This window comes from Sprattus sprattus, assembly GCF_963457725.1.
Source record: "Sprattus sprattus genome assembly, chromosome: 18".
In the NCBI taxonomy this organism is placed as follows: domain Eukaryota; kingdom Metazoa; phylum Chordata; class Actinopteri; order Clupeiformes; family Clupeidae; genus Sprattus; species Sprattus sprattus.
In genome coordinates this window covers 5,212,265-5,235,897 of record NC_137916.1, presented here as the reverse complement: position 1 = coordinate 5,235,897, position 23,633 = coordinate 5,212,265, and the positions used below count along the sequence as shown (strand labels likewise).

Here is a 23,633-nt window from a genome sequence, read left to right as displayed (position 1 = left end):
GTTTATGGCTCATGGGAAACTCTGAACATTTAGTGAATGGCTGAGTCTAATTCATTCATAGAAGTATAAATAAAATTGAAAATGAACATTAATGACTCATACTCCCATGTTTCGGAGGGTTGTGCAAGCAAGGAGGGGAGGAGGATGAGTAGGAGATCACTCCCAGATGTGCTCTGTGAATAACGCCGCCTGCTGGCTTCATGTGTGAACAGCTGTATTGCAGCTTGGTGTGGATTAAGAGTGTGTACATTGTATATTGCATCATCAAGTGATGAAAGTATGAATAAACAAGTTGGATCAAGTAACTGCATTTCAAGTAACATTCTGCATGATGGAGATGAAAGGTTTTTCTTGTTTGTCTCATTCACTCATAAGCTCCCAAATCATTAAAATCATGAAAAGACCTTTGCCTGTTGCCATTCTTCCTTTTTACCAGCATAGCATGTAACTTATGTTGCCAGTCATAAAGTGTTATTGGACCAGAAAGGAGGGAGGCTAAAACACATGTCCCCTGTAACCAACCTTTCTCCAGAGGTGTCAGAGGTGTTTTCTCCCCACCTTGTTATGCCCCTGTCTGAATAAACTCCTCTCCATTTCTCTAAGTCATGCCCATGAAGCTTAATGAACTTGGAGGGGTGGAAAAGTTGGTTTAGAATATTGAGTTTTCAGCAAGAGCTTCCATCGAATGACACCATCATATCTTCCTGGTGTTTTCTGTTCAAAGGGCAGCACAGGCACTCACTTGAGCAAGCAAACACTTTGTTTTCAAATAACATTGCATATGTCTGGTATGCACACAGGTGTGTGTGTGCGTTACTGAAGCCCTGGGAAATGATAGTCCCTGGCACCACTCCTGACTGATGGCTTTAATACAACAGGGTGTCAAGGTTTCTGTTCTGGCTCCCACATCATGCCTATAGGCTCACACCTCTCAGCACCTTTCCTGATGTATCTGTGGAGGGAGACCTGCACTTACAAGACATGTGATATTCTAGCATGCTGGACTCAACCATGATGAAGTGTGTTACATGTGTGTGTGTGTGTGTGTGTGTGTGTGTGTGTGTGTGTGTGTGTGTGTGTGTGCGTGCGTGTGTGTTGGTGTCTTTAGGATCTGAAATGGTATTAGCGTTGTGTCATGTGGCAGTCACTCATTAATCAATTACACCCAATCACACCCTACAGATTCAGATAGAGACAGAGATGTATCAATCATGTGGAATGTACAAATCATATATGTTGTGCAGTGTATGTAACATACTGTACTTATCCAGGTTACTTACCTTATTAAATAATATGTTACATTTTGTTGACTTTACCCTGTATGAGAATCTTTACTGATTTATATTTGTATTCGTGTCAGGTTTTTCTGCAGCCCTCTGTGGTGATTGACGTTATGAGAGAAAAGGGAGTGTTTGTGCGGCCATGGGCAGCGAGTCAGCGACATATAAAGGCCGTGGTTATATGTGGTTATTGTGTTGACGTCATGGCAATAGAGTTAAAGAGTTAAGAAAAAAAACATGAATGAAAAAGACCGCTCCCAAGACAGAGACTCTCATGCACTTTTAACCAAAGCAGTATACTGAATGTACACCGTACCTCAATGCACACACAGACACACACACACACACACACACACACACACACACACACACACACACACACACACACACACACACACACACACACACACACACACACACACACACACACACACACACACACACACACACAGATACAAGGTATTTGCCCATTTGACATCAGCAAGACGACTTTTTCTCTAGCCTGTCAACTCTGTAGCCACAAGTCCCTGTTTATCCTACAAGTGAGCTGCGAGGCATGAAACTATATACTGAAGTCATATTGACTGTCAGTCTCACCTGTCCTGTTCTTGTTCTCTCTTGTTTTTATACGCACACACACACACACACACACACACACACACACACACACACACACACACACCCACACACAGTTGTGAGAGCAGTGAAGTTACCAAATACACGCCCTACTATCTAGGTGTTTAACATTAAACGGAGGCTGCGGCTTGTCTTAATCCTTCCTGTGGCTGCTCTGATGACATGACTGTCATTCAGGGTGATTCTTTTATTCAGTCTGCTCTGCGCATGATCCACTGCCTATGGCAAATCCTGCCCTGTACCGACATGTCCTGGGCGCAAGTCCTTTTCCTTTACAAATGCCCCTCTGATAAAACATCCTGTGCAACTAGTGCCCAACCCCACCCTGGCAGTACTTGTGCCATGGACACAGATGCATGGAGGTATTCATTGCTTTGTGTGTGTGTGTGTTTGTGTGTGTATGTGTGTGTGTGTGTGTGTGTGTGTGTGTGTGTGTGTGTGTGTGTGTGTGTGTGTGTGTGTGTGTGTGTGTGTGTGTGTGTGTGTGTGTGTGTGTGTGTGTGTGTGTGTGTGTGTGTGTGTGTGTGTGTGTGTGTGTGTGTGCTTGTGTGTGGATGGGTGAACGAGAGAGAGAGAGAGATGGTGGGGAGAGATAATAACGATGTCACAACTGACAGGTCTGAGCTTCTCTGATGGACACCTGGAAGATTTCAGTCCAGAACACCAGCCAGAGAGGAATATGAGTCTCATGCAGCGTTGACAACGTTATGCATTTCTGAGTAAATGGCGTCATAATATAGACACAGGTGGTAATTTCTTGAGTCTAAATTCTTTAAGAATAAAAGTTACAAATCAAAAACGAATTCCTCCCCACCATTCTGATATCACACATGTCGTGGTTTGTCATTGGGTGGGAGCCTGTGAATGTGATGCAGAGAATGTCCAACTATGGCAGAAGGAATCATAACTTTAGTGGACATGCCTTTATGCACGTTGATCAACCCACCAACTAGACCAATCTATCTAACATGTATACACAAGTCTTTATTTATACAGCACCTATCAGTCATAATCTCCTCCTGTGTGAGTTGAACCCATTGTGCATGCCTTTTCATGTGAGTTTAACCCATTGTGCATGCCTTTTCATGTTAGTTTAACCCATTATGCATGCCTTTTCATGTTAGTTTAACCCATTGTGCATGCCTTTTCATGTGGTTTGCAGATGAAAGGCGGCAGTGGGTAAAGAGTAGGACTGATGTGCAGCTGATCTGGTCTTTCTCCACCTTTGTTCTCCTTCATCTTCTCTGATCTCCTCTGACAGTGGTCCTAACCCCACGGCCAGGTGAGCCAGCGGTTACAGGAGGAACTCCCTGCCCTGCGGCACGGGGGCATTTCATGCTCCTTTGGTGTGTGGATCCAGCTTGGGAAGCGTCCTTTGTAGCCTTTGTAGGGATCGCGCTACTTTCAGTCTAAAGTTGTGTCTGTATGTCTTTGCCTATGTGTAGTGTTTGACATCAGCATCACACACACACACACACACACACACACACACACACACACACACACACACACACACACAGTCAGACAGACACACACACACACGCGCTCGTGCGCACACAAACACACACACACACACACACACACACACACACACACACACACACACACACACACACACACACACACACACACACACATACATTCAATCATATACAAACACAAACATACATACACACAAGCAGGTTAAGTGAACTGCTTACAGATTTCAATAGTGTACAGTTCTTCAGTGGTATTCACACACTCTGTGGCCCTCAAGTTACACATAGTTTAGTGGTTACATATCTTACCGCCATTGTAAGTACAAGGGACTCTGGTGTGCCCTTTCGAAGATTGTGGTTTCAGAAATCCTTTGGAAGGGATATAGCTGGGGGGCATCCTTTGCGGGGATTGCAAATGACTGAGAGCTTCTTTTGGGCATGGAGATGACAAAATGAGGGTGGAACATTCTCTTTTGGTGGAGGAGACTTGTAATTTGCCATAATGGCTGACACATGGTCAGGCCATCTGAGAGCCTGAAGCTGCAGACATCTGTCAGTGGGAATGGCAGAAGGAACACACATCCACCATGCATGTGTTTTAGGCATCACCAGGGACTGTTTGTTTCAAATGTTTAAGGGCATTTATTTCTGGATCTGGAGTCTGCTTAGTTTGGTCCTAAATAGAGCATTAGCACAAGGCCAAAGCCAAGTTTTAGATCAAGTGAGAAAAGCTGTGTTTGGACCTAATTCTACAACTTTATATGCCGCTTTACTCTAGCCAACGTCATGCAGTCACTTTGCGGTTTGAATCTGTGTGTGAAAGTAAATTCATTAATTCTAATGGAGTAGCCGTTGAGCACTATTAAACACTACATTTAATTATTTTTTTTAAACATTATTCATTTTCCCCCCTTCTGCAGACACTGTGGACTGGTCCCTATCCTCCCCATACAGTAAGCCTCACACAGGACAGGAAATCAGTGCGAGCACTGCTTCCATGTGTTTCCTCACTGACCGCAGACTTCTCTTTGCCTCTCTCAGTCATCCGAGCGAGCGGGTAAACCCTCATCCCCTCTTATCCCGCTGGCAACCACACATTTTCCCAGCACGTGGAAATATTAACAGATGTGCGCCTGTTTCCGCAGTCGCTGCTCGGAGGAGACATACACGGCTTGAGCAGCCACTGGAGCAGCGGAGCAGGGAAAGTAACAAGTTAATAAGGGAGACATGTCACATTATGGGTGCTCTTGCTCTCCCTGTCAACGCTGTCCAGGCACATACAGTATCTGCCCTTCACTCGTTTCTTGCTCACTCTTGTTGTGTTACCCCCCCCCCCCCCCACCCACACACACACACAATCTTTTTTTCTCTCACTCTGTTTTTGAGGCGGTTTTTCTCTCTGTGTTGCGCTCTCTCGCCCTTGGTGTGTGTATGTGCGCGGTGTCATAGCTGCATCCCTCGGGGCTATTTCATGCATGTGTTTCCCAGACGGCTGATCTTCTCCATTACCTCTCCCATTCACTTTTGAGACACTGGTATTAGCCCAGTTCAAAGGAGCCCACAGCCCTAGCAGCAGGTAACATGATACACCTCCGCAGCTTTGCAGTGATGAGCAAATCCCCCCAAACCGTCTCTACCCAAAACTGTTCACACACCTTAGTCTCTTTCTGATAGGCATGCCTTCCAATTCCACAAAATCACAGCAGAGAGTTTTCAGAACCTTAGCTTTGAGGAAAAAAGTATGTTATTTAGTTTATAGGTAGGGTGATCAGTGTGCGACATATTTGTAAAATCTACCCTTAAATCCTGACATAAATGCTACCAGATTATATTACAATGACCTGGAAACATGTCACAGTGAATGAAGGTCTTTCAAATAATGTTGTTGTGATGTATTTTTATGTTATCAATTTACCAAGTAGTGTTGTAGCCTGGTTAATTGTATAATTAATAGTTAATGTGTAATAATAATAAACAGTTATTCTTTCTTATTATTGGTAGAATCTATATTTTCAATTTATACTGGCTTCTTTGCATTCTGTACTTCAGACTTCAAGTACATGCTTTTCTGTGTACTTGGGGTTTATTTGTAAAGGGTGGAGACTTGGGCGAATGGGCGTGGATTACAGTTTTTGAATAACATGTCAGGGATGAGAAATGAATTGTTCCACTTCCATGCAAGAACACGGACACTGCCACACTTGATTTGACGGCAAAAAAACACTAGACACGCAACAATTTGATTTGACACGCTGGTGTGGTTTTTTAAAAACGAAAGGGGAGACTTTGAACTACACTTCTAAATTTCAATCTCAGTGGGATTATTTGGAAACGTCTTCTTATCTTTGATGAAGACTGAAACACGGCTATTGGATATAGAGTTTAACAGCATGTCAACTTTCCGTTGTATCTGCGCTGACCAGGAGAACGACCCATGGGATGTCGTGTATGCAGCATTAGGTTGAACTTCGGCAAGGCGCTGTCCAAAGTGTCTGTCGTTTTTATCATGATTCTGCTCTTCATGTATTTATTCTACAGTCTTGCTGGATTCTGTGACTCATTTCCGAAAGGCACATTCGATCAGCAAACCTCCGTCCGCAAATATGATGCTCAGGAAAACATTCAAGATAGTGTCAGACTGTCAGAATATTCTGGTGTCGCCCATCCTTTACGCAACCGAACAGACTTTGTCACCAGCCTGTCCAGCGTCTCACCTAAATTTGCCTGGCAAGTTATGGGTCACCCTCAGCAACAGATGCTGGGAAGTGCAGGTACCGGTGAGACTGTTTCCAGGGGCGGAATACCTGTTTCTAACTCATTTGGGTCGAAGACTTTTCCCCAAGCCATCATCATCGGCGTCAAGAAAGGTGGGACTAGGGCACTTCTGGAGTTTCTGCGCGTCCACCCTGATGTCAGAGCTGTTGGTGCGGAACCCCATTTTTTCGACAGGTTCTATGACAGGGGTCTGGAGTGGTACAGGTATGAAATATAGCATTCATGCGATTGTTTTCTTTAGTCTGCATACAAATAATTATATGATACAGTTCACGTTTTACTCACTGTTAGCCACCTTAGCCTTACAAAATAATCAAGACAAAATAATACAAAATACAAAATAATCCTGACGCTGCGTAATGTTACAAGTTGAACTAGGCTATTTAGAATCGTCATGCAGTTCAACTGACTATTTACATGGAGTTGGCAAGTTGCTAAAGGCACAAACATATTGCAGTCGAGTCTGTCCAATTTCAGTGTTAACCAACGCTATGTATGACAGTGTTCCTCAAAAGGGTTCACCACACACACCTCGACTACATGACGACACCTGTTCCATATCTGAGATGTTCAAACATTATTGGAGAGATGGGGGAGTAAGAAATAAGTATAGTGACAATAATTCACTATGTAAATGCTGTTCCATCTAAGCACCCTCTTTTACTCAAGCCAATTTTATTCAGATGTATACAACCTTTGCCAAACCTCGTCGCTTATCGGATGTAAAGATCATGTGCAGCCTTGCATCAGTGAATGCATGCATAATGTATCTGAATCACTGTGTCTGTCAGTGCATATCAATTCTCCATAAATCACATACCCTTAAGCGAGAAGTCAATACAAACAGACACTTAGATGAACTTTATTTTAGTTAGACTAAAAAACAAAGATCATCCAGAACGTGTGCAGACAGGTTTCTTTTGCATTTGAAATGTAGGAAGGCAGGTGCTTGTAGACTGTGCATCTTGTCTGCACAGAGTCTTTTGTGTGTGCAGTGAAGGCTTAACTACTGTATAAGTGATAACTGCTAATGGAAAAGTTGACCTAGATGACCAAAGCTGTAATTTGTGCGTGGTCCTACTCCAGTGAATGGAATCACCCCTGATGGTCTCCAGATGTTTGGATGATCCTTGCTAGTAGTTACAGAGGTCTGATTTCTTTCCAGCAGGACCCAGTCTCACTGTTGAACATGAGAGAACGAAAGGGAGAAAGAGAGCGAGGGAGAGCGGCATTTCACATACACCAGGAGAGCAGATGGAAGTACTTTACTGTTGATCATTTTGAGTGTGCCGGTCCCCCTCACCACCTCTCTCTCCACCTCCCTCTTCCACCTACGCCTCCATACCCAGGCCCAGGCCCAGGCAGTGCCACTGGAGGCCAGGATGAAGTGTTTGTCTGGAAATGCCTGTGGCAGATCTTTCTTCCAGGAAGCAGCACAGGGCACTGCTTGCCTTTTAATTGCCCTGACCAGCGGCTGGGGGCTAGCATGGTGGGTGGGGGGGGGGGGGTGGGGGGGGGGGGGGGGGGGTGTTCTGAGGGGTTCTGAGGATCTGGACTTCGCTGGTACATGCAGATGTAGCCACAAACTCACCCATGAGCATCTCTCACAGTATATCTCAAAAGGTTTCTAGCCTCGTACTGTACACAGTCTCTTACAAGATGGCACTATGACGTGTATGTGCACAAAACATTCTCTGTTATGTTCCCCCCATGCAAGACCAGGCACCCTGTAAAAGCAGAACAAGAAAGCAGTGTAAAAGAGGGAAAAAAAACAATGTTGTGACACAACAGAATCAACGGTAATACTGACGACAAGCATCACCACTTAAACTTCAAAATAATAGCTGTCATCCAAGATGATACACAACACAGTGTAACCTGTGCCATCATTTTGGCATTTACTGGCTCGGGTTTCAAACACAAAGGGAGGCACTGCTCTGAGATCTCCTCATCGCATGTGCCAGTTGTCAGGGTCAAGACACCTGCCTTTGGACTGTCTGAGAGCTGCATGCGTTTTTAGAATTTACATTGATTTTTTCAGTGAGAGCCCCTGTGACAGCTCCAGCATGATGGCTCACTGACTGCCTTTCGCATGGTGTCACAGTTGACGGGGAGACTATGAAGAGTTTTCTGTGCGCAGGGCAGCCAGTGCCACCTCTTCCTGTTAGCGTGGGGTCACCTGAATCAACTGTCACGCCTCAGTAAACATGCTCTGTTTGTATACATTCATTAAAATTCCACTCTGGCCTTACATGTCATCTCTTCCCTCAAGCCTACCTGATCCCTGACATCTGATTCTAAGGGATGTTTCTTTATTCTGTTGCGCTCTCAATGCTGACAGCTTGCATAATTGTGATGCCTGCAGTTGAAGCATGGGGGCAAAGAGTCACAGTTTACCAAATGCCTCTTGGCCCATTTTGATAAAAGGGTCTGTATCTTGCTCGAGAGCCTGGCAATATCGTATTGACAAAACAACCATACTCCATTTAAAGGCATTTAAGAGCCCCTACAGCTTTGTTTACTTTAGCAAAATGACAGAAACTGTAATGATAATTATTTTGGAGATATGTAGATTTGTATATCCGTCATTTTGTTGTTCAATACAAGTTAAAAGCAAATCCATCTGAATCATTCAAAGCCCTGATACGCAGTTAATTGAATTGAAAATAAACTGTCAAATTTGGATGTGAAAAGAAATGGATGTAATCAGCCCTCTGTCCTCGTGTTAATCGTGTCCCGATGGTGCGAGTTAGACACTTCATCTCTAAGGTCATTATGAAAGGACAGGAAGGGGTCTTCAGTTTAAGAGGTGTTCTGTCAATGAGACACCCACAAGGTAAAACCTTTCATATGTGGAAATAAATATATAAGTAGGCACTACAATCATGAGCTGCCTTTTGAAGAGAGCATACTCTGCTCTCCATTTTCTAAAAGTGATAGATTACAATAGTGCCACAGCCTGGGTTGGTGAGAACTCGTGTCCTTGGCCGCCTGCGCAGCCTCTCCGAGAGCAGGCAAACAGGCCATTCACCCGTCACAGGGGCGTCTTGAGATCATCAAGGAGCCGATGCCTAAATCTGCTTCTCTGACATACCTCTCTGCCAGACCACATTTTCAGTTTGTTTCCAAAACCTTCATCCAGGCCTTAGGACATTAGTTTGCAGTTTGTGTCCATCTGTGATCATTATGGAGAAGCCCACAGAACTGCCCCATCAAACATTTCTCAAAGTAATGCTCCTATTGTCTTGGGTTATTTGTTGGTTTTAAAATAAGTATGCAAACAGAGAGGGCAGTCCACAGTAATTGATTAGATGAGAGGCGAGCTATGCTCTGTTAAGCGCCTTATGGCGCTATACAAAAAAAATTGAATTGAATTGAATTGAATTGAATGACAGAAACATTACTCTGCCTTTTAAAGTACTTGGACAATAGTTTCTGACAACTTCATAACTGGCTTATTTGTTTAATGTGTACTTCTGCAGTTGGTTTCACCATAAGAATGCAGACTATGAGAGCATGCGTCCTACAAAAGGAGAAGCTAAAGACAACTAAATATTTTCTGCTGGACAGAGTTTAGCTCTGTTTTTCTGTGACTTGTCCATTTGATTAAATTCATTTAAAAAGTTAATTTGATTAGTATATGAATAACACCATGATATTGGCTTTGTTACAGTGTAATGTCAGTAACACAGTAGCATACGTATCCTACATATTAACCCCAAACCGTGAGAGGAGGAACGTATTGGATGAAGACCAGCCAAGCCACACAAGCAACAAACAAACAAACAGCCAAGAAATGAATCATTTCAATTTGAAGATATTAAACAGGCATGTATTGCTACCACAGCAGATATATTTTAGAACTTTAAAAAAACATTCATTTGTGCACAACACTTGCAAAACAATTATTTTCTTACAGTAGGCTACAAAGCGCCAACAGTAACGAAAGGTAATATAAGAGCAAAGACATGAATATCGATCATGTATGATAAATGGGGCCTATGATTTATGAGAACGTCTCCAGAGAGTTTCAGCAATGCAGTTGATCTGGGCAAACTCTACTGCACCCCACAAGTTCTGTTATCAATATGTTGACAGTCTGTCAATCGGTTGACCTTTACCCTCTGACACAGAAGGCCCTCTTCTATTGGATTGCCATTAAAATATGGAAATACCAGCAAAGGGGGCCAGTAGCCATCTAGAACAAGGAATTTCTGTAGCCTTGACATTCTATGATCATGCCAGAAATATATTAGTAGGAATGATAGCACTGACTCCACTACGCCAGAGCTCCTTTGCGGTGTGCTCAGGCAGTCTCAGAGGTTTCTCTACATGACTCTTCCTGTAGACACCATGTGTGTTCACCAAGGGAAGGTTTTGGCCAGGGGATTAGGGGGATTCTGTAGAGGTGGAACAACATGAGATGGAAAACAAGCTGAAATAAAACAACAGTGTTTGGCATGGAACGCAGTTTGAAGACCTATTGTCCATAACGGGGGTCCACACCCCATGTCCTGTCAGTCAGTCTAGACTAAATCTATGTATGCGATCTATCTAGGTCCAATGATAGACAATGTGGATGGATATTTTTAATATATATATATATATATATATATATATATATATATATATATAAACATATGAAATATTTAATATACATAGTCTATGTTTTACATAGCACAGGGCATTAAGTACATTCTTATTCCATCATGTCAATGACCATACCTGATTTTCAATAATGAAAAACTGCATTCTAAATACATTCATCAATCATGACAGAAAATTGATTAGTCAGGATTAATTATTCCAAGAATAGCATTAACCGCATAGATTGATGGATATGGTTCAAAATGCTTGAAATAAATTTGTCTTGACCGTCCATGTAATGTTTTTAAAGTCAAGAACATACAAATATATGGGATATTTAGGTCTGCTATTATCATCTTGGCTTCCACTTTGAATTGGCTTTAAGGTGTCAGTTGCACAAATACAGATGAAGCTGTTCCTATGTATTTTCCTTTGTATCTTTCCTGTAGTTTATAATTTCATTCTATTTATCTTTAATGATTCTGTTACCTGTACATTAGTACTCAGTGGTCTCAGACACCAGATCTGGGTTGCTTATTGGATCTTATCATCCATTCCAATCTAATCTTTGGCAGTTGATTGTTTTTATAAACTGAAATCTATTCGGAAACACAAAGAAGTGGTTTTCAGTGGTTTTTTTTCATTATCATAATTCCTCAGCCAACTGAGCTTTGAGATGTGATGTTCACAAACAGAGCAGTGGTAATAACTAACAGGAACTAGCCAGTGGAAAATATTCTAAATTCTTGGATGTCATGTTTGATCCGTATAAAACGGACTCCATAAACCACAGAGCAATCTAAAGGTTCTTACCTCACGTACCACCTTAGTTATAAAGTGGCAGATCACACCTGGGCCTATTAGAGATGTCTGACCACAACCACAAGGGCATGAAATAACAATGTTTATTCAAGCCATTATTCCCTTGACTGTTCATAAAGAACCAACTTTCTGAGACTTGTGGGTGCATTGTCAATTATGCACCTTCCTTTTGTCCGTAGTCATCTGACGGTTTGGATAATTTTCTAGGTTACTGCTTAATTTTAGTAACTGTTTTATTGGCAATAAAAAGGATCTAATGCAGCAGTTTTTGTATGATGTGGTTTTTTTTGTTGCTGGTTTGAGGAATATGTTGGCATGTTTAACTGGGCGTGCAGCGTTGTTGTTATTGCAAATGTTAAGGAGTTGTCTCTTCTTAATACCCTTGCATGTCATCAAGTCCCATTAAGAAGTGTTACGGTTTTCACAGCTGTAGACATACATTTTCAATTGTAAAAAAACATTGCATATCTTTTTAAGTTTATGCCAGGGTCTATTTTAATTTAGTGCTCTCTCCAGCAAACATAGCCCTCTCTGCATACAACATGACTGCATGACTTCATTGCTGTTGGACAGACCTGTTCACATGGCCAGGATTTGCTTGAAAAAGATGGTTGTCTTAGAAGGGAGTGCAACAGCAAAAGACAATAGTGCTTCATGCCTCTGTGGTATTGGTGTTTATGAGATGTTTCTATCAGACCTTAATGCAGACTCATATAGCGGAGTTGGCACACGCACGCACGCACGCACGCACGCACGCACACACACTCCAACATTCTCAAATGTCCTCAAATACATTCACGTGCAGGTCACACACACACAGATGTCCAAGCATGCTCATACTTCCTGACAAACACTACGACTCCCATACAAATGCATGTCTGTAGTCCACACTGGTATTAGGATGGGGCCGAGAGTATCTCAGAGCCTCCGCCTGCATTAACAACATTTACAAGTGGCGAACAACAGCAAAGGTGAGGACTTACCAAAAAAAGTAAAACCAATCAGCTGCAGACTGGATCCACCATGAGGCTCTGAGCCCTGCTAGAGAGGCAGGTACAGGGGCAGGTACAGGGGCAGGTACAGGGGCAGCTTGATCCTCATTTAAAGAGCTCCTCTTCTGGAGCCACCGAGACCGATTGATTTGGGGGGAAATAATATTTAGGAGACAGGAGGCCAGACAATGACATGTAACACTCAAGTGTTTCTGGGTTTTTTTTGCTGGGGAAGTCATTAGTGTTCATTATCAGGGGCTGTAATGATCTCATAAGGGAAGGAGCCAACCCAGTGGGACCCAGACACACAGACAGACACTCAGACAGACAGACACTCAGACAGACAGACACTCAGGGACAAGAGAAGAAGCCAGCCTTCGCTGACCTGCAGAGAGCGTCTCGGAAATGAAATAAGAAGTTTAAGATCTGTGCTAACTTTCTAATTTATTAGCTGGACATACCTTAATCAGAATCTGTTTCTGCCTGACAACATGTTAACCCAACACAGAGGTGTGATTCTTGCTGTCCAACCATGGAACACTGGTACATGTAGAATCTCCTGATGCACACTTAAGCACACCTAATGACAGATGCACATGATATGCTTACATTTGATCACATATGAAGATAAGCAAATTGAAACTAACTATAAAACTGAATATGGCTTTCTCTGTGACAATTTTTAGAAACTGCATCTCCTAATTCCCTAACTATTAAATGAGATGTAATTTAAATATAACAAACACACTGTTCCACTGTGCTAAAGGTTCACAGTATTTCCATATTACTGTATATTCACAAAAAAGTTGCCTTTCCTTATTCCATTCCTCTCATGCACGTAGCTGAACCCCATCCACCAACTGGCCACGGGGCATAGCACACAGTTGGGTTCTACTAAGGCAGTAGGTGGGATCTGTACCTTCAACAGAAAGAAAACATGTATATTGTTATGCTGTGTAACAATGTGTACAATTTGAGTAGATTTTATGCAACTTTAGTTTTCTTGGCCATAGGAAGACGAATGAGGGTTCCTGTATCTCACAGTTAGGTATGTTCTGAAAAAAAAAAACAAGAGTAATGTGTTTAGATTTTTTGATAGCTAAAACTCACAGATGATTAGAAATCCATCCAGAATATTTAAGTTAATCTAAAACCACAGGGTGTGTGCTGTAAATATGGGCTTACATGCTCCAGCTAACATTCTCAGACAGGAACAAATGACAGAAATTAGCCATATTGACATTTTACTTTGCAAATCCATCAAGTAAGTTTCACTGAAACTGAATTGCACTTGTCAGCAAAGTTTCCTCTGCCATTTATGTTGTTGAGCTTGTAATGGTGTTTATTTTCCCAAAGCACATTGCTACAATTTGTATTGAAAATCCTCATGCCAACCACAAGCCATGTGAGCTGGCTTAGGCCGTAAATAATAGATGAGCTGGTGATGGAGGCATGTCCCCTCTCTGATGGCCCTCGGAACCACAAACAGACCAGAGAGGGGAGCTGGAAAACCCACATGTGGTGAAAAAACAAACCCAAAAAAACGACTCAATAACCTTACAAAGAAAGTTAATTTCTTTGGATCAGACTGTGATTTGTTTTTTTTTCTCTGGAAAATCTATTGGAAGTAAATCAGTGAAAGGCCAAATGACTGACGGGTGAAATGAAATGAAACAGAATGCGATTGGAATTTCCAGTTAATTTCTCCATCATGGGTGTGTTTCCATCCCAAAGAAACCAAGCGAATGTGAACTGATGTTCAGCTGTAGTCTCTATCTCTTGGGCGCAGGCTGCCATTTTGAGGTAACTTTAACAATGTGCCCTTTGGTTTCATCTGGACAGATACTGTTCCAGAGCCACATATACATATTAGTAGTACATGAGTACATATCTGTGCATTCTGCAGTAAACCCCATACCTGCTTCAGGCCAGACAGTTGTGAAAAGGTCAAAAGGCTCAAGAAGAAAAGGACAGATTGGACCTTCAGGAAATCTTTCTGTTCTGGACTTAATATTTTATTCAATAATTTTTCATTACAGTAAATGGCAAATTAAAAATGTTTCACACTGTTTGGTCACTTGTGCTGAACTCACTAGTGAAAACATCATTACTCACCCCAACCATCTCTCTCTCCACAGAAATCTGATGCCCCGCACACTGGAAGGACAGGTGACAATGGAAAAGACACCCAGCTACTTTGTGACCAAAGAGGCACCGCAGAGGCTTTGCGCCATGAACTGTGACACCAAACTCATTGTGGTGGTGCGGGACCCGGTGACCAGGTTGGTCTCCGACTTCACCCAGACTCTGTCCAAAAACCCTGGGCTGCCCTCCTTCCAGAGTCTGGCCTTCCGCAACTCCTCCAGTCTGGACACAGTCGACACGTCCTGGAGCGCCGTGCGGATCGGCCTGTACGCCCAGCACCTGGAGAGCTGGCTGCGACACTTCCCACTCTCGCATTTCCTGTTTGTCAGTGGCGAGCAGCTGGTGGCTGACCCGGCGGGGGAGATGGGACGCGTCCAGGACTTCCTGGGCCTCAAGCGCATCGTCGGCGACAAGCACTTTTACTTCAACCAGACCAAAGGCTTCCCCTGCCTCAAGAAGCCGGAGGGGAGCGGACGGCCCCGCTGCCTGGGGAAGTCCAAAGGCCGACACCACCCCCTCATACCTCCAGAGGCACTACAGAAGCTCAGAGACTTCTACAGGCCATTTAACCTGAAGTTCTACCACATGAGTGGCCAAGACTTTGGCTGGGACTGATCCTCTCAGGACATGTCCTCAGAATGTCTCATCATGTGCAGCATCATATTTCAATACTGGTCAGGCTGAGGCTGTAGAGGAGGCACTCTCGGACAATTAGACTGTTGTCATTTTATGGCAATGGTGAATCCTCAGTTATTGAAATATCATCAAAACATGGGTATGTATCACTTGATTATCACTTACACTGGATGGGCCAAAGATGTTCTCATTCCCAGACTGAGGCCAAAGACATGTTGGTGGGTGCTTTCATAAATGCACGTGGTGCAGCATATTTACATGAAGACACTTTGATTAGCTATTTGACTGAGGATGTCAGGGTATCGTAAAATTCCCTTTACAGAGATCAGAGAGTGTAAGTTTAACATATTTTATTTTAAGATAATTCACTTGTCTTTCAGGATGCTCTAAAATCAGTGAGGGAGACTAAGAGTGAACGGGATGTAATGAATTGTGCTCAGCACAGGATAGCTCCATGAGCTGAGTTTCAGTGTTGTCAAAAAACACTTGCTTCAAATGACTAAAGTCCTTCTCGAAGTTTCTTTTTTTCCCTTCCATGGGAATATTTTGTGAAAGCTGTTCCATCCTGTGTTCAAGTATGTATATGGGCCATTCTACCGAATTCGTGTAATATGCAGTCCCTCAACAATAAAAACTATTTACAAAACAATTAGGTATTTAGGCATAGATATTTAATTAGAAAATGTTATGGTCTATATAAACCCAATGCATTACATGAGATAGTGATAAGCTAAATATATACAAAATCATCATTTATAGGGTACTTTCTATTGGGAAGTAGCTGTCCCCAACCCTGACATCTAAATTTCAATGCCTTTAAATAACACTTTTCAATTTTTTTAGATTTTTTTCAATGATTTAATTTCAAAGATCTTTATGATTGGGTTGAAACAGAACTTGGAATATTTAGATTTATTGTGGGTTTAATTTTTAAATCAATTTTCTATACTCAAAAAATCATGTCCCTAGTTTTCATGTCACTACCGAAACACAAGAGTTTTAGTCCATTGGCTGAGCCTGTGTTTTAGCCACGACTCTGCATTTTTGATCATGCAGTGACACTGCATCTCTGACCCTCATGGTTGAATGGTAAGTAGCTAAATCCCATAGTTTTTATATAAATGTGTTCCAAAGTCTGAAAATCGACGTGTAACCTTAAGAATTGTCACTACCGAAACGCATGTTTTCTTCAATTAAGTAAACCTTTTGGGGTTTCATGGAAAATCTTATGTTTGTATGTGTGTTCACCTCTTCAAAGATGTGTTTGCATGCCGTGTGCTTGTTAGAATTCTTGATTTATGCTTAAAGTTAGCTAGAATTGTCACTACCGAAACAGTCACTACCGAAACATATGGTAGTGACCTGATGATTTCAGTAGTGACAAAATGAATTGGTAAGTAGTTCAATCCCATAATTTTTAAATAAATGTGTTGTGTGGACTAAAGGGCGGCCCAGAGCACCTTTTGGAAGATTTTGGGAGAGAAATGAAAATCCATCCAACAGTGCAGTCACTACCGAAACACTGGATGTCACTACCGAAACAGTGCAGCACTACCGAAACACAGGATGTTTTGTAAAAAATTAAGTATATTGAGTAATCAACTAAATTGTTATGATACTGATTGGATTAATGTATGTTCAATTTCATCAATGAACAACTCTGGAATCAATATGATCAGTATTTAGCATTTTACAAAGAAATATTGCACTTAGATTTTGATGAATTGTATAAATTGAACTTGAAAATTTGGTAAAAAATAAATTTTTATGGATTTCATTGTGAAAACCTTCAAGAAATATTTGTAAAAATACTCTTCAGAGAAGGGAAGGAAACACAATCTGAACAGGTCAATAATAATACTTTTTTACTATAGTAAATGTGATGTTTCGGTAGTGACAATTTTTGGAAGAGGAAAAACATTCCAACACATTCTGAAAATACAATATAAAAATTGACTGTTCTTTTACTAGATAAGTGTACTTTAGATATGGTACAATATACATACGGACAAAGTTTTGGGAATAAAACATTAAAAAAATCCAAATATTTCCGACCTGACTTTGCACCAATTCGGTAGAATGGCCCATATATTGTAAGTCTGTAGCTGTTGCTCTTTCACTGTCAAGAACAAGTTTATCTTTTTGAGAACATGTATTAATCCCTGCAATCCATTTATAAACAGTATAAAGAACAATACCAAACCCCTGTTCAACTGTATTAATCTCTGTTGTACCTGGTATAAATATTATCAATGTCCTGTTAAGATGTGCATGATTAGAATTGCCTGCTATAAAGATTACTGAAATTGTGCATTCCACTGCTTGCATTAAAAAGATTCCAAACAACACTGATGCCTTGTTAAGATAACATGGATTGCATTCAGGATCGGCACGCGCCTCATTACAAAAACAAATCATGATAAATAAAAGACAATAAAGTAACACTAATAACTTCAAAAAGCCCTGACCTCAGGTCAGGAAGCATATGCACAGAATTGGGCAAACAGAGATCTCAAGGACGACCCGCCTGCTTAAGGCCAACAGACCTCAGCCTGACCATGTAGTTCCTATTCTTTAGTGCAACAAAGCCATACGCGCAGTCCTCAAACTATTTTCTCTGGCCTTTCATTATAAACTACAGCGAGAATTAAAGACAGAATCTACCAAAGAGCCCTATCCACATTGCTTCAATTTTTGTCAAAGTTGTCTGTCGTGGGATCCAGTCCATTTGATTTGGTGGTGGAAACTCGAGTAATTCGAGACAGCAGTGTACAATATTTACCGACTGCAACGACCTCGGCCAAGGCTCTTCCCAGTTATGATAGTGGAGGACTTATTCATGACCTGTTCTGGAGAAGGATTGTTTTTGGACTGCCTAATTGTACTAATGGCCGCATCTTCATTGACCAGATAATTAGACCTGGGTACAAAACCATATCTCAAATTTACTGGTAAATCAACAGTGTATCTCTTCAGTTAGGCACAGTGCTAAACACATACAATGGATGAGATGCAGCTGCAGACATGGATGCCCCCACCTGTGGGTCCCATAGATTCTAAAGGTTCAAAGCAGCTCTGGTTTCTGGCACAGGTGTGCTTCGTGTCCTTTTGACTCCATATTAATGTCAATTATAACACAGGTAGATGAAATCAAGCATTCTGAGAGTGAGTTCCGGGGTGTGCTTTAATCAGCGATAAAGGTACAGTACGACCTGTTTACATTTACCTGAGCGTTCCATATCAGTGCGCACTCAAAATAACAGTATATTCAAAATCAAACCAAGATGGCGGCGTCTTGGGAGCCTGTTAGTGGGAAGTATTTTATGTGAATTAAGCCATCTAAACGACTTTTTATATGTCTACATTGACTCGGTTAGTTGTTAATGTGCTACACGAATGTTGTAGAGTATTGTAGGTCTTGACTTAAGCTCTTGAATATTATTTGTAGGTTGTTGCTAACGCTTAAACCAAAAATCCATTGAAACACAGCCTTGCTGCTAATAAGTATAACAAGTCTCTGGGCTTTTTCACTGCCGTTGTATGTAAGGTCAGCCATTCTAAATAGTTTCTACACATACGTGAAATACACTCCCTATGTAAGGGATTGAGAGCAACGCTTCCATCATTACTCCATAGCAAATTACTGTAGCGTGCCGGCATAGTCGCTCCCATAATGCTGTGCGGCGGGCGCATAATGTTCTGTTTGTGGTGCGCTAGCGCTCAAGCCTGTGCCATTTTGTATTGTGTGGTGTCTAGTGTTTAGTGAATAAACCATAACAAATAATCCACACATTTGTTACGTTGGTGTCAGAAGTGGGATTATGGCAAACCCTTTATTCACGGGAAAGCACAGTGATGAAGTTCAGAGGACCTTCAACCCAAGACGCCTCTTCAACGGCGAGCTGGCCCAGGGATCTGGCGATTAGGATCATTCGTGTGGGAGACCGGACGGTGCAGCACTAGGCCGCGCTTCTTAGGCGAAGAACCACGCCCCCCGCCCCTAGAAGGACCACGAGCTGGAGAGCCAGAAGTGTACAGCTGGCGGATGCCGACGCGATGTGCAGCTCTTTGTTCACTGCTGCGACGCCTGTACAGCTAAGAAAGGGCCTACGCACCGTTCCCACACCCCGCTACAGAAGTACGCAGTGGGGGCATCCATGGAGCGTGTAGCAGTGGACGTGCTCTGTCCATTTCCCCTCACCGACCTCGGAAACCGCTATGTGATCATGGCCATGGATTACTTCACAAAGGCATACGCCGTACCTGAACAGACTGCCTCTACAACGGCAGGAAAATTAGTGACTGAGATGTTCTGCCGTTTCGGCGCGCCTGAGGAGCTCCACAGTGACCAGGGGCGGAACCTCGAAGCGGAGGTATTCGGTGAAGTCTGTAAGCGGCTGGGTATCAGGAAGACCCGGACCACTCCGCTCCAACCGCAAAACGATGGTCTGGTGGAGCGGTTCAACCGGACACTCGCTGTTCAGCTGGCCATTCTCACTCATCGTCGACAGCAGGACTGGGACTGCCATCTACCCATGGTCCTCTGGGCATACGGGACAGCAGTGCAGGACTCAACGAAGTGCACACCTGCAGCTCTAATGTTTGGACGAGAGCTGCGCACACCCATTGACCTAGTGTTTGGCTCACCCCCGGAGCCAGAGATCGATGGAAAGCCTGGAATGGAGTACTACAAGCAGTTGCGTGAGAGGATGCGAGAAGTGCACGAAATGGCCAGAGGCGATGTGCGCTGCTGGAGTTCGACAGATGCGGGCTTACGACACACGCTGCTGTGGAGTTCCACGCCAGTGACAAGGTGTGGGTTTTCTACCCGGAAGGAAAAAAAGGTATTTCACCTAAACTCTCTAACCAGTGGGTAGGGCCGTGTGATGTACTGGATGTGGTGTACCGGGTTCGGGTGTAAGGGCGTCGGAAGGTTGTGACCCTCCACCGAGATCGGCTGGCCCCATACCGGCCGTTGGCACCGACTGGAGCAGAAAGAGACTGTGAGACAGCGGGCACCGCACCAACATCGGTGCCATCCCCAGCGGCAGCTCCTGAGGCTGCGCTGACTGCTGCTCCGACGGTCGCGCCAGCAGGGCGCACATCTCGACCACACAGATTGCCGACACACTTGAGAGACTTTGTATTAAGAACTTTGGTTGATGGGGTTTTGTGGCCAATTCTAAGTATTATAAACTAATTCACAATCAGAAGACGGATTACAAATGCTGGTTTCAGTGCGGTTTAATTGCAGATTTTAACAGCAATTAGAGAAAGACAAAACCGGTAGTATTTCTGCCGAGCTGAGTCCGCGGGCTCATATTTAAAAACATGAACCGACTCTCCCACCTTCCTCATGAGTGGTTGAACTCCTCAACCAATGAAATGACCTCATCTACTCTGACTCCATCCAATCAGAAGGCTGTCTAATGACCCTCCCCTTCTTACTCATCTTACACGGTTGCTGTGTCTGTGTGACTAAAAACCCCTTACACTAATTAAATGAATTGTTATATTACTTCTTACTTACTTACTTAATTGTTAGAATCCATCAGGGGACACCAACCAGTCTAAGTGGGGGGCTGTGTAGCGTGCCAGCATAGTCGCTCCCATAATACCGTGCGGCGGGCGCATAATGTTCTGTTTGTGGTGCGCTAGCGCTCAACTGTGTTTGATCCAAATGTTCCTTAAACTGTTCTAAATGACACGTCGTCGTTCTATGGGTACTGAGTTCGTACAGGGGTGTAGCGGGGATGCAACCTGTTCCTGATTATGTGTGCCAGAGCATAAAGCCTGTGCCATTTTGTATTGTGTGGTGTCTAGTGTTTAGTGAATAAACCATAACAAGTAATCCACACTTCCGTGATTTGTTACATTACTTAAGTTGTCATTTCAAGCTTGCTGGAGAAGGCACTTCCAACACCGATCCACCAGCAGAGAGCAACAGTGGTCATCAGGGCCTCGTTTCCCGAACGCGCACTTAGCCTAAAAAGCACTTGAAATCGTTCGTAAGAGGAATCCTACGTTGCAGACGGGTTTCCCGACGCAGCACTTAGCTTAAGTGTATCTTTCGTTGAGAAGAATTCTACGTGTGGTCAGGACCAGTAGTAACTTCACACTTAGCGATGCAATCCACCAGGGGCGTCGTTCGCCCTATTACAGAAAAAATCCAAAGGATGTTTCTGTGTATAGCACATCATGAGAATGTCATTGTTTCACCTGCCTATTCCCATCAAAATAGAAATAAAGAATATTGAGTATTTGAAAATAAAGATTAGGCTAAACAAAACTAGTGCAGTGCCCGTAGGAATTATGCATTCTGTAGTGTTAGCAGACGTAGAGCTGTTGGGTAGTGTAATGGCAAGACATATTTGCACTCCACATAGGTACAGGTTACACTGAAGTATTATTGTGATGCATGTTTCCTTTTCATTAAGAAATGTGTTAATGGTAGCCTTTTTGGAGAGTTACCAACAAATAAAGTTTGAGATTATGTAGTGGATGCAGTTGAATATAGATTTCAACGTTGCTGTCTAAACTATAAACTAAATGTCATAAAGAAAGAAATTATTTTAAATGAAGTTATGGTTGAAATAGGATCACTTCTTTATTGTAAGGGTAAGTGTAGGGTAAGAATGGTCATGCAGTTGGACTCAAATGTAGGTTAATTTTATTGAATGTATGTAGCCTACTGTACTGTATGACTTCGATGATGCTAGCTTTGACAGCCCACTCTCAGACAGATCGTAATAAATGTCTTTACAATGGGAACACAGTTTAAATACTCTGCTGGAGATGGCGTTACTATCCCCGCCCCGAATTCAGTGCACAGTGCACGTTCGATGCACGCATAGGCTAGCTAATTTCACAGCAATTAGCGTAAACAGGTTAACGTGACGTAAACAGCTCAACGTGACGTAAACAGCTCCTAAGAGATACTTAAGAACTCGTGCACGTTGCGCTCGTGCACCTGACTTTAAGTTGATGGTTGGGAAACGCACGTAAATAGAAAGTGTTACTTAGTCTACGATGTCGCGAAAATCCACGTAGGCCGTTAAGATACGTCGTTATCGGGAAACGAGGCCCAGATCATTAGAGACGAAGGGGACATGAAAAACGTTTTCCACGGATGCTCAATTTTTTTTTTTTTTTACAATGTATTTATTGATTTTCAGAAACATTTTCACCCCCCCCCCCCCTAATAATAATAATAATAATAATAATAATAATAAAGTAACCAAATTATAGTTAAATACAAAGAAAGAAATAAAGACAGATAATACAAATAAAATAAAAAAGAACATAAAAGTATACTTGACAAAATGAATGGGTGTTTTTTTCTTTTTGTTGTTTTTCCTACTAGACAATGTACATAGTCAGATAGTTGCCTGTTCTTGCTGAAGCAAGTTACCAACATTAGTATTATGCTTTAAGAAGTGCCTAAAAGGTCCCCACATATTATCAAAAACGTTTTGTTTACGTCTTACAATATACATTATCTTTTCCATTGACATGTTTGAGGCCATTTCTTTAACCCACATACCAATTCTTGGGCCATCAACGCTTTTCCAATTAAGAGCTATTGTACGTTTAGCTTGTAATATACACATATCTATGAATCTGACTTCTTTGCTTTGTAGAAGTGGTATGATAGGATATAAACCAAGAATAAAAAGCTTGGGATTCAATGGTAATTCCTTTGATAAAATTTTATAAATCATATTAACAACATCTTGCCAGAAGGTTTTCACTTTCCCACATTCCCATATACAGTGAAACAGTGTCCCCCTTGCCTCACCACACTTAATACAGGTATCAGGAATATTAGCATTAAACGTATGCAATTTCACAGGAGTTATATATGTACGCATCAGCCATTTATACTGTAGAAGTTTTAGGTTGCTGCTGACTGACTGCCTCTTTGCCTCTTCACATGCCTCACTCCATTCTTCTAAAGATATTTCCTCCTCTATATCTTCATTCCATAATCTCAGTTTTGATTCTGATGATTCAATACATCCAGACACAAGCAAGTCATACAGAGTTGAAATTAAACCTTTATCATAGCAATGTCTAGTGACTGCTACTTCTAATGAAGAAATGGTCGGTATATCTAATGAATGGTTTTGAGATGAAGATATAAAACTCCTAAGCTGAAGATATCTGAAAAAAATATTATTTGGAATGTCATATTTGGTAGATATTTCTGCAAAAGACATTAATACTTCATCCTCCTCCCTGTACATGTCTTGCACCTTCCTCAACCCCTTTTCAGCCCATAA

At 42.3% G+C, this 23,633-nt stretch overlaps 1 protein-coding gene across 1 annotated transcript; it reads left to right on the top strand.

Annotated features, from left to right (window-relative positions):
* Window positions 1-5,828: 5,828 nt before the first annotated feature.
* LOC308379843 (heparan sulfate glucosamine 3-O-sulfotransferase 6-like) lies at window positions 5,829-15,330 on the top strand (the record flags this gene model as incomplete). The annotated part of the gene is made up of 2 exons (XM_080857105.1): window positions 5,829-6,373; window positions 14,709-15,330. The coding sequence occupies 2 exons, from the start codon at window positions 5,829-5,831 to the stop codon at window positions 15,328-15,330; spliced, it is 1,167 nt and encodes a 388-aa protein (XP_080713231.1).
* Window positions 15,331-23,633: the final 8,303 nt, after the last annotated feature.